The sequence below is a fragment of the Protobothrops mucrosquamatus genome, unplaced genomic scaffold (assembly GCF_001527695.2).
Source record: "Protobothrops mucrosquamatus isolate PMUCROS unplaced genomic scaffold, P.Mucros_1.0 scaffold2875, whole genome shotgun sequence".
NCBI lineage: Eukaryota > Metazoa > Chordata > Lepidosauria > Squamata > Viperidae > Protobothrops > Protobothrops mucrosquamatus.
Window position 1 is genome coordinate 21,311 of NW_015388904.1, and position 11,482 is coordinate 32,792.

Genomic DNA, 11,482 nt, shown 5'->3' on the forward strand with positions numbered 1-11,482 from the left:
TCAATCAATCAATCAATTAGAATAGAGCTGGAAGGAACTTTGGATGACTTCTGGTTTAAGCAGAAATCCAGTCTCTTCTTAAATCATTAGTGGGAAGCCATTTCATATAGGAAAGCAAAGCGGAAAAGAGAACACATCATTTAAACCTCCTCTGCATTTCAGGTGTTTTCCCCAATCGCATTACACCCTGATACTCACTTCACTAAACATAAGGAATTGTTAGCATGTAAAATGCAGGAACTGCCAAGCATCCATGTTTAGCATCTGTAAAGCGTGTGGATAGTAATTAGAGATACAGGACATTGACTAAGCAATATATAGAGTGATAGGTTCTTCAAGTTTGAGAGGTTGGATTTGTCTCCATCCCAACTATCCCTTTTTATCATATTCCTTTACTCACAGAAAAAAATAAAAGACAGGAAAATGAAAAAAAAATATGCTGAATAGAATATAAACAACATTAAAAATCTATCACAGTTTCCACAGCTGAGAAAGGACACATTTGATAGTTTTATTTCTCATGCTATAGATAATTGGATTGAACAGAGGTGGAAGGAGGGCATAAACAACAGTCAACCAAAAATCAATGTAAGATGGAGTGTTAGAGGCAGGTCTCAGATAGGCAAAGCATCCACTTAATATTAGCATAGATACTACTGTAAGGTGGGGAATACAGGTGGATAAGGCTTTTTGCCTTCCTTGTTCAGAAGGGATTCTTAACACTGCCTTGAAAATCACTGCATATGATACAATTATAAAAGTAAAACAACCTAGTGCAGCAATGATACCAAACACAAGAATTCCAACTTCAAGTAGATTTAATCCAGAGCAGGATAGTTTTAGCAATTGTGGAATTTCACAGAAGAATTGGTTGACCACATTAGAACAAAAACGGATGGAAAAAGTGCCAATTGTATGCAACATTCCATAGAGGAGACTGGCAATCCACACTAGAATTATTATTTCAGTACAGTATTTCCAATTCATCACCATCTCATAGTGCAAAGGATGGCAAATGGCAACATACCGATCATATGCCATCACTGTCAGGAGGGAGAAATCAGATGCTTCCAAGGAAAGAAAGAGAAAGTTTTGAGTAACACAACCAAAATAAGAGATGTGTCTGGTATCCATGAGAGAATTGATCATGGATTTGGGGACAATGACTGAAACAATGCCCACATCCTGCAGACCCAAATTCATTAGAAAGAAGTACATGGGGCTATGCAGTCGATGATCAAAAGCAACTGCAAAGATGATGAGAAAATTTGTTGTTACAGTAGACAGATATAACACAAAGAAGAAGAAGAAATGCAAAAGCTGCAAATGCTGATTTTTTGAGAATTCCAGAAGCAGAAAGTAATGCACTGTGGTCTGGTTCTCCATGTTTCATTTATGAGAAAGCTGGCATAACTGCAAGGAAAGAAAAGAGGAAAATTCAATTAGATAAATTTTTGGAAGTAGCATTTTGATATGCGGTGAGAATAGAAAACATCAAGAAATGAAAGCATGGACAGAATGAGAATCAGAGCATGGAAAACAGAGATGTAGGATGAGGATATTAGAGCACACTCTTGTCATTTATTACTGTAATACATTTGTACTAAAGAACCAACTACCAACTTCACATTTTTCCTTCTTTCCTCTTTTCAGTTGTAGTGATCAAAAACATTGCCTAGGAGTCAAACAAAGCTGATTCAGGTCTATTTTTATCAATGAAAGTTTACTTGGGATAATTAAACCCATCATCATGTGACTGTACTCCTACAGGATTGTAGTAATGTTGGAAAATTGGAAAAACCTATGTATGGTGCTTTGTGCTTCTAGAACACAATGTAAATTTACCAATAAATATCAAAATTATTTGCTATGTCTCTTACTTGGAAATCTTGAGAGCAGACATTTGTTCCTTGTATAATTTCTCTACGGGTAATTTATGTAATTGATCACAATAGTTTTCTCTCAATTTCCCTACCAGATATTAGGCTAAAATAATAGAATAAAAAGCCTTTAATCCTATAACATATAAAATTAATAAATATATATTTAATGGCATATTGTTAATTAGAAAATGATAGAATTTTATTTACAATATAATTGCTATTTTGATATTTGCTTGGTGATAAAGACACAATTATACCATTGTTAAAAATATTTAATCAAAAGATATCAAACATTAGCAGAATAACATTATCTAATATTCACAAGGAAATGGAAACTCAGTTTGAAAATTCAGTCCCACCCAATATAAAAGTAGTCTCCCGTCCAATACAAACCAATAATGTCTGTAATAGAGTTTGGACAGAAAATGAGACACAACCTATTACAGCTATGAACTGTGATATTTCAGCATTCTTTTTCAACAATGTCGAATGACGTGTAAGCACATTTTCAACAATAATAACTTGTTTAAAAACAGAGAAATAGAAAGAGATTTAGGAATCTTATTATACAGTTCTTTTATTCATATACAGATAGATTTGGAGATGAATTTAACAATACTAATTCACCTATCATTTCAAGAATGAAGGTTTGGTCCAAAGTTCTGCAAAATAACTGTTTTTATTGTTTATAATCATATGGAAAAGATACCAATATTAAATATGTCGTTAAAGTCTACCCCAAAATCTCTCCAAATGATATTCTGTTTACTAATATATTTAAATATATTGCCTGAGTTTCAATTTCTGTTTTCTCTCCCCAAATTGCCTAACTTCTTATTCCATTATATCAGAAAACTACCTTATGCAATTATTCACTTAAATTCTCTTCCAACCGAAAAGTTATAAAACCAACCCTGAGGTAGAACACATAAAACATACTGAAATAAGCATCAATTTGTACCACAAAAGAGGAAAATACCTTTTTTGTTAAACTTTCAATTTATAGCTGACAATTTGTCTCTATACAGATGATGTATTCCATGCTTTTAAGAGATATTTTACCACTAAGCAAATGCTGCCTCACTAATTTTCATGTAGTGAAATATCTATCTGCAGTCATAGAGATTTCTATTATGAATGTTTATGAATCTTTGTTTTCTTTCTCTTAAGAGACTTGTTGTACACCCAAAATAAAACTGACTTCTGTGTGGTTATTAACATAATTGGCCATTAAGAGCACAAGAGCTATCTCTAAATAATACAGGACCAGTTATCATATCACATAAATAATAATATCCCAGATTGTTATCACCATTGGGGCTGTAGTCATACCAGAAGTCCAGATAGTGAGAGATGAAATATAGATCAAGTGAGAAAACCTCCCTGAAGCATGTTTCATCACTTCAGATTCTCTTTCACCACCAGTTATCAAAAAATCCCATCCTCTATTCTAGATGTTGTGGCTGTGACAGAGAACTGAGAATTGGGCTTGTTCAGCCTAGATGATTGTGCAGTGGTTGAAAATTTATGTCTTCCTGTAAACAATAAAGGCAAAAGACAGAAAAGAAGTGTCAGGAAACCCATAGAAACCTAGTGGACTACCAATAGTTAAATAATTAATTATAAAATTCAGTGGTATTAGTGTGGGAGTTCAAAAAACATGATTATTGCACTGTTGTATTGTAAACCTCACCCCTTGTAGGGTGCATTTGGCTTCCTGATGTGACTGCAGATACATGCCTAAAACAAGACTCATAGAATGAGACACAATGTAAGCTCATAGAGACTTATAAAAATGCCTATAATAGAAAAAATAATATAGTAAATCCATGAGTAAAAATGAGTAAAAAAACCCTTCACAGAACAAGATGCACAATGGATAAGATTTAGAAAGGGAATTATACAAATATAATATAATTGATAGTTGCAAACTTTATCCTCCCCTTCCCCCATGGCTTCTACCACTTCTTCAGAGGAACCCATCCATAGCCCATGTGGCAAAACATCAAGAAACAGTTTTCAGCATTTTTCATATTTCAGCATATTTCAGCATATTTTTAATATATCTAAATTGGTAGGAAAATCAATCTTCTCTATGCAATTTAGGCAATTCAGTAGCTTTGGCTGGCTTGAATGAATAAAACGCACAGCTGGAAAATGAAGAAAAAAATTGAATATCTCATTGGGAGGGCACAGCATATAATAGAAGGTACAGGACACCCATGTTCTTCTAAGTTAATAGAAAGAAAGGTAACAGTAAGAGTGGCCACATTGACAAAGTCAGTACATCAGTATTTTGGTACAACTTTTGATAGAGCACTTGTTTTATATATGCACTAAAATCTTGTACTTAAATATAAAAGGGGTAGAAGATAGCCTTCGATGGCACTGCAAGTCTCCTTATGTTGGCCAGATAAATTTTGTTTCCTAGAAGTCTTGATTACTTCAAGAGTTTCAGCTCCACCAGATCTTATTTTTTCATATAGCTATATTGGATTGAACCTTTATGTAACTCATATTTTACAACAAGCTTAAACAAAACGTGTCTTGAATTGAAAGAATTGAAAAACTATACAGAATGACAAGAACAACCCAGCAAATGAGCAAAGCATAAAAAAAGCTCTCTTCAAGCTAACTCTCTTCTATATAAAAAGGAGGGAAGGTAAACACAATTAGACTTTCAAGTCTATAAAAGTATAATTCTAGTTAAACTTGAGGAGTTGGTTTCTTGACTGGCCTACCTCAAAAAGGAGATATCTTACCAAATTCAGAATAAGATTCTGGCTTATAGCATAGGTAATAATATACCATAACTATAAGGCAGTATAATGCAATGTGAATGACTGTTGTATATGGGCAAGTTTAGTGACGTATTTTGATTTTCTCCATATTAAGAAAAGTCTAAAAGATTAACATCCATTCTGAGCTAACCTGTTTGTTTATCTCTCTTGCTTGCTAAATAAAGGGAGTGAGGAATCTTTACATAACTCCAAAGGACTTGTTCTCTATGAATTTCTCAGACTTTCAATTCTCATCCCAGAGAATTTTGATATATAGATAAAGTAGAAAGTAAAAGGAAGAGTTGTGGTGAGAAGCAAGAAGAGAAATGTGATACAATATAAAACTTGCATTTTGCTATTTGTATGTATATTGAAGAAAGGACCAGACTCCAACCATATTTTTCAATCTTTTACAGCCTCATTTTTGTTTTGCTATATTTGAAAAAAAAAATTGTCTACTACTCAGAAGACCCTCTTGAGGAAAGGCTAAACCCAAATGAGGTCAGTCATGGGACAACCACAAAGTATGATTTTCAAGACATTTCCAGACTTTTTTACATGTATATAATCCAGTACATCGACTAATATTCTCCAAATAAAGGAATATTCTCTTTTTTATTTTGGGAATACGTTTTGTCCACATGCATTCATATGAAAGCATAAAAAAAACCTAGTACAGAAATAACGCTACCAAGTACTTTTGTGCTGAAAGTTCTTTAAAAAAATAAATATGAAATGTAATAGTGACATAATGGACTTCATAAGTTATTATTTCCTTATTTACATAACTTTTAAATCATATTGTTTCTTTAGTTTGAGAATAAATATGCTGTTATGAATCTAGTAAAACTAACTCTTGATTATATGAGTTAGTTTGTTTTACATTCCTGCAAATCATAGTTCATTCAACACTAAAATCTCTAATCATTATTTAGGGTGATATATGAAACACCATCTCTGGTAATCAAATATGTCAAACAATTTCTTCTGTTAGACAACAACAACAACAACAACAACAACAACAACAACAACAACAACAATAATAATAATAATAATAATAATAATAATAATAATAATAATAATAATAATAGTAATAATATTGTTGGAAGGGATCTTGGAGGGTCATCTAGTCCAACCACCTGCTCAAGCAGGAAACCCTATACCAGTGGTGGGATTCAGCCGGTTTGCACTACTTTGGCAGAACTGGTAGCTAATTTTTTGTTGCCCAGGCCCAGAATGGACATCTGGAAGCGGCATCCACACAGAGAACTGGTTGTTCACATATTTTAATCCCACCACTGCCCTAAACCATTTCAGACAAATGGCTGTCCAGTCTTTTCTTAAAAACTTCCAGGGTTGGAGCATTCACAGCTTCTGGAGGCAGTTGTTCCACTGATTAATTGTTCTAACTATCAGGAAATTTCTCCTTAGTTCTAGGTTGCTTCTCTCTTTGGTTAGTTTCCATCCATTGCTTCTTGTCCTGCCCTCAGACACTTTGGAGAATAGCTGGATTCCCTCTTCTATGTGGCAGCCACTGAGATATTGTAATATTGCTATCATGTCCCCCCTCATCTTTCTCTTCATTAAACTAAACATAACCAATTCCAGCAACCATTCCTCATATGTTTTAGCCTCCAGTCCCCTAATCATCTTTGTTGCTCTTCTCTGTACTCTTTCTAGAGTCTCAACATCTTTTTTACATCGTGGTGACCAAAACTGGATGCAGTATTCCAAGTGTGGTCTTACCAAGGCATTGTAAAGTGGTATTAATACTTCACATGATCTTGATTCTATCCGTCTGTCAATGCAGCTTAGCACTGTGTTGGCTTTTGTGGCAGCTGCAGCACACTGCTGGCTCATATTTAAGTGATTGTCCACTAGGACTCCAAGATCTCTCTCACAGTTACTACTATTGAGCAAGGTACCACCTATACTATACCTGTGCATTTGGTTTTTCTTGCCTAAATTTAGAACCTTACTTTTTCATTGAATTTCATTTTGTTAGATAGTGCCCAATGTTCAAGTCTGTCAAGATCTTTTTGTATCTTAAGCCTTAAGTGTTGCCTATTCTGGCCAGCTTGATGTCATCTGCAAATTTGATGAGTTCTCCATCTATCCCCTCATCCAAATCATTGATGAAGATGTTGAAGAGCACTGGACCCAAAACAGAGCCCTAGGTCACCCCACTAGACACTTCCCTCCATGTAGATGCAGTTCCATTGAGGATCACATGCTGAGTACAGCTGGTCCGCCAGCTATGGATCCATCTGGTGGTGATGATATCTAACCCACATTTTTCTATCTTATCAAGTAGTAGGTTGTGGTCTACTTTATCAAATGCCTTACTGAGGTCCAGGTAAATTATATCCACAGCATTCCTCTGGTCCACTAATTTTGTCACCTCATCAAAAAATGCAATAAGATTTGTCTGGCATGATCTGTTATTGATGAACCCTTGTTGGCTTTTGGTAATGACTTTGTTTGCCTCTAGGTGTTCGCTGATTCATTGCTTGATTATCTTTTCCAAGATCTTCCCAGATATTGAGATCAGGCTGATAGGTCTATAGTTTCCTGGATCCATTTTTTTCCCTTTTTTGAAGATGGGAACTACATCAGCTCTTTTCCAGTCCTCTAGCAGTTCCCCAGTGCTCCAGGATCTTTGAAAGATATAATTCAGCGGTTCTGAGATCACATCTGCCAGTTCCTTCAGAACCTTGGAGTGCAGTCCATCTGGTCCTGGTGATTTGATCTCATCTAGGGTGGACAGGTGCTCACTTACCATTTTCTTGCCTATCTTAACGTATTTTTAATCTGTTTACAACACTGTTTTTGATAGATTGGACTTTTTTTCCTTTGTGTAAATATGGATGCAAAAATGAGTTGAGTAGTTCTGCTTTCTCCCTGTTGCTTGTCATCTTCTTGCCACCTTCTCCCACTAATGGACCAATAATTTTCTTAACTTTTTTCTTGTTTTTTACATGTTGAAAAAATCTTTTTTTGTTGTTATTTTTGACTTTTATTGCAAGCCTTAGTTCATTTTGAGCCTTAGCTTTCCTTACTTCATCTTTGCAGGCTCGGGCTATTTGCTGATGATCTGCCTTAGTTATGTGCCCCTCTTTCCATTTTTTTATACTTGTCCTTTTTGTCTTTCAATTTATCACATAGTTCTTTCTGCGGCCATGCTGGTTTTTTTGAGAGCTGTTATTGTTTTTCTTTGTTGGTATAGTGCTAGACTGGGCTTTTATAACCTCACTTTTCAAAATTTCCCAAGCTTCTTGAGTTGTTCTCCCCTTGAGGATTCTCATCCATGGAATCCTTCCCAAGCTCTCTCTAAGTTTGTTGAAATTAGCTCTCTTAAAGTCCAAGACCCTAGTTTCACTGTGTTCTATTGCTTGTGCTTGCATAATGTTGAATTCCAATATTGCATGGTCACACACACACCCCAAGGTTCCTGTGGTTTCAACACCTTCTATCATTTTATCTCTGTTAGTGAGAATTAAGTCCAATATGGCTGATCCCCTAGTTCCCTTCTCTACTTTTTGGGAGACAAAGTTGTCTGCTAGGTTTGTCAGGAATCTGTTTGATCTTCCACTTGGTGCAGAGTTTGTCTCCCAGTTGATGTCAGGGTAATTAAAGTCCCCCATTACTATCGTGATGTGCTTCCTACGTATCTTAGTTAACTGACTAGCAAAAAGTTCATCTATTATCTCTGTTTGGTTGGGCGGCCTATAGTATACACCTATGGCAATATCATTTCCCCCCTTTTATATTGACCCAAGTGAATTCAAGACAGTTTTCATCATTGTTGTGCTCTATTTCTGTAGAGATTTAGTTATTTCTTATATAGAGAGCAACTCCAATTCCTCTTTTATTTGGTCTGTTTCTTTTAAATAATTTAAATCCCTCTAGCTGTGTGTTCCAAGCAAAATCTTTCAAGATTTGAACAATCCTGGGTGGAAAATGTTTATAAACAGATTTTATCTTTATCCTTGATGGAATGCTGACTTCTTTCAACAAACCAAGAGCTCATACAGACATTTCTAGGTGGAACTGGAATTAGAAAGAGTCTTAAAGAAATATGGGCTCATTCCTTTTTCTCACATAAAATAGGAATAATAGGTTCATGAATTAGAAAGAAAGAAACAAAGAAAAAATCAATCGTAGTTTAAAGCAGAGCAAAACTCCCTTTAACAGCAAAGTGTAATGTAAACAGGAAATATCCACAGATAAATCAAGAAAATAAGACAGCAAAATTCAAAAGAGTATTTAAAATGTAGGAGAAAATTTCATATCCCTCTAGTTGAAAGCCCCTCACCTTCATCAAAGGAAGTTATTGTTGTCACCTTGTTGATTAAATATAGCACCTTTCCAAAGTATGCTTATACCAAGCCCCAAAGTACTTGGTGAATCTTCCATATTGTATACACTTGAGGGTCGTGGCAGATATATCACAAAAATAGTGATATGGCATTTGATATGCATTATCAATAGCTTGGATAGAATTCATTATTTCTCAAGGACATTTCAGTAAGGTATCATCCTTGATGTAGATCTATCTATCTTCCTTTGTCCATGCATTGGATCAGAAAACATGTCTTATCTCTTCCAGTTTGTACCAAGATGTAAGATTTCTGAAAAAAATTTCATCATTATTATTTTATTCGTTAGAAGCATGTATCATGCTAATTTAATTTCTTCCATTTTTTGTTTTACTTGATTATCAAAAGTGTATGTGATACAGTAAAAGCTCACAAATCTTTCTCATCCTGCCAGGTGTCTGGTTTTGCCAAAACATTTTTAAAAGAAACAAATAATAGTCTGAGCTAAAGACTCGGAAATCTGTTTGACACAGAAGTTAAGGCATTGGTTTAGAAATCAAGAGTCTAGACTTCTATTCCACCTTTGGAATGTAGCCAGCTGGATGGCTTTGGGCTACCACCCCACCTCAGTCCTTAAAGGAAGCAATAGCAAACCCCTTCTGAAAAAGATTGCACAGAAAACTATAGAGAATTGTCCGGGCAGGCTGAAAGATGCAAAATATCAAACTTTAGGAATAAATGATCAATTAAGGAGGGAAATGTTATCAAGGCCCATGTACTTTTGGAAAAGCTGAAGCTTTAACTAGTTATATTATCTGCCAACCTTAGAGGGAAGCTATTTTGTATAGGAAAGCAAAGGGGAAAATAGGCCACAACATTTAAAACTCCTCTAGATTGAAGGTATTTCCCCCATTCACATTATACCCTGATCCTCACATGGAGATATAAGGAATTATCATTAAATATAAGGAATTATCAGCCTGTGGAATGCCAGAACTGTCAAACAATCCATATTTAGCATCTGTAGAATGAATTGACAGTAGTTTAGGATGCAGGACCTATATTAAGCAAAATCTAGAGTGCTAGGTTTTCCTGGTTTGAGATTTCGGATTTGCCTCCATCCCAACTATCCCTTTCTACCTTAATCCTCTATTCATAGAAGTAAAAGAAAAGCCAGAAAAAATGCAAAACTGTGGTGAACAGAATCTACATAACATTAAAAGAATTTGTCAGACACTCCACAATTGAGAAAGGACAAATTTGATATTCTTATTTCTCATGCTATATATAATTGGATTGAACAGGGGTGGAAGGAGGGAATACAGAGCAGTCAACCCAATATCTAAGTAAGATGGTGTGTTAGAGGGAGGTCTCCCATAAGCAAAACTTCCACTTAATACTAACATAGACACTACTGTAAGGTGGGGAATACAGGTGGATAAGGCTTTCTGCCTGCCTTGATCAGAAGGGATTCTTAATACTGCCTTGAAGATCACTGCATAAGATACAATAATAAAAGTAAAACAACCTAGTGAAGTAATGATATTGGCTATAACAATTCCAACTTCAAGTAGATTTAAGCCAGAGCAGGATAGTTTTAGCAATTGTGGACTTTCACAAAAGAATTGGTTGACAACATTAGAACAAAAAAGTATGGAAAAAGTGCCAATGGTATGCAATGTGCCACATAGAAGACCTGCAAACCACACTACTATTATTATTTCAGTGCAGGCTTTCCAATTCATCACCATCTCATAGTGCAGTGGATTGCAAATGGCAACATACCGATCATATGCCATAACTGTCAGGAGGGAGAAATCAGAAACTTCAAAGGAGAAAAAGAGAAAGTTTTGAATAACACAACCAAAATAAGTGATGTGTCTGGTATCCATGAGAGAATTGATCATGGATTTGGGAACAATGACTGAAACAATGCCCAGGTCCTGTACAGCTAAATTCATAAGAAAGAAATACATGGGGCTGTGCAGGCGATGGTCAAAAGCTATTGCAGTGATGATGAGAAGATTTGCTGTTACAGTTGCCAAATATAACACAAAGAGAAAGAAGAAATGCAAAAGCTGCAGTTGCCGATTTTGTGAGAATTCCAGGAGCAGAAAGTAAGACACTGTTGTTTGGTTCTCCATGTGACATTTAAGAGAAAGCTGCAGGTCATAACTGCAAGGAATAAGAAAAGGGAGATGAAGTAAGTGGCCTTTTGATATGTGGTAAGAACAGAAAATAAAAAGTATTGTTAAGCATGGACCGAATTAACAGAGGACTAGACCACAGACAAAATATATTTAAGATAAGCATAAACCATATTCTACCCACCAAGAAATCCACTAAGGACCAGACACAAATATGGCATTTTTCCTTTCATTATCTCCTATCATGATCGGAAAGATTACCTAGGGTTAAGAAAACCCTGTTCAAATCCATTTTCAACAGTGACACAATCCCTTACCACTGGTTAAGGGTTATGGTATTGTTGTAAAATTGT

The 11,482-nt window shown here is 35.3% G+C and overlaps 2 protein-coding genes across 2 annotated transcripts; both read right to left on the reverse strand.

The window, feature by feature from the left end:
* Window positions 1–471: 471 nt before the first annotated feature.
* On the reverse strand, window positions 472–1,398 carry LOC114923322 (olfactory receptor 14A16-like). The gene has a single exon (XM_029286097.1). It carries the CDS (start codon window positions 1,384–1,386, stop codon window positions 472–474), a length of 915 nt encoding a protein of 304 aa, XP_029141930.1. The 5' UTR covers window positions 1,387–1,398.
* Window positions 1,399–10,211: 8,813 nt separating this feature from the next.
* LOC114923323 (olfactory receptor 14A16-like) lies at window positions 10,212–11,138 on the reverse strand. Its single transcript, XM_029286098.1, has one exon. It carries the CDS (start codon window positions 11,124–11,126, stop codon window positions 10,212–10,214), a length of 915 nt encoding a protein of 304 aa, XP_029141931.1. The 5' UTR covers window positions 11,127–11,138.
* Window positions 11,139–11,482: the final 344 nt, after the last annotated feature.

Coding starts and splice junctions, on each gene's coding strand:
- LOC114923322 (XM_029286097.1), bottom strand. CDS start 1,386: ATGGAGAACCAGACCACAGTGCATTACTTTCTGCTTCTGGAATTCTCA.
- LOC114923323 (XM_029286098.1), bottom strand. CDS start 11,126: ATGGAGAACCAAACAACAGTGTCTTACTTTCTGCTCCTGGAATTCTCA.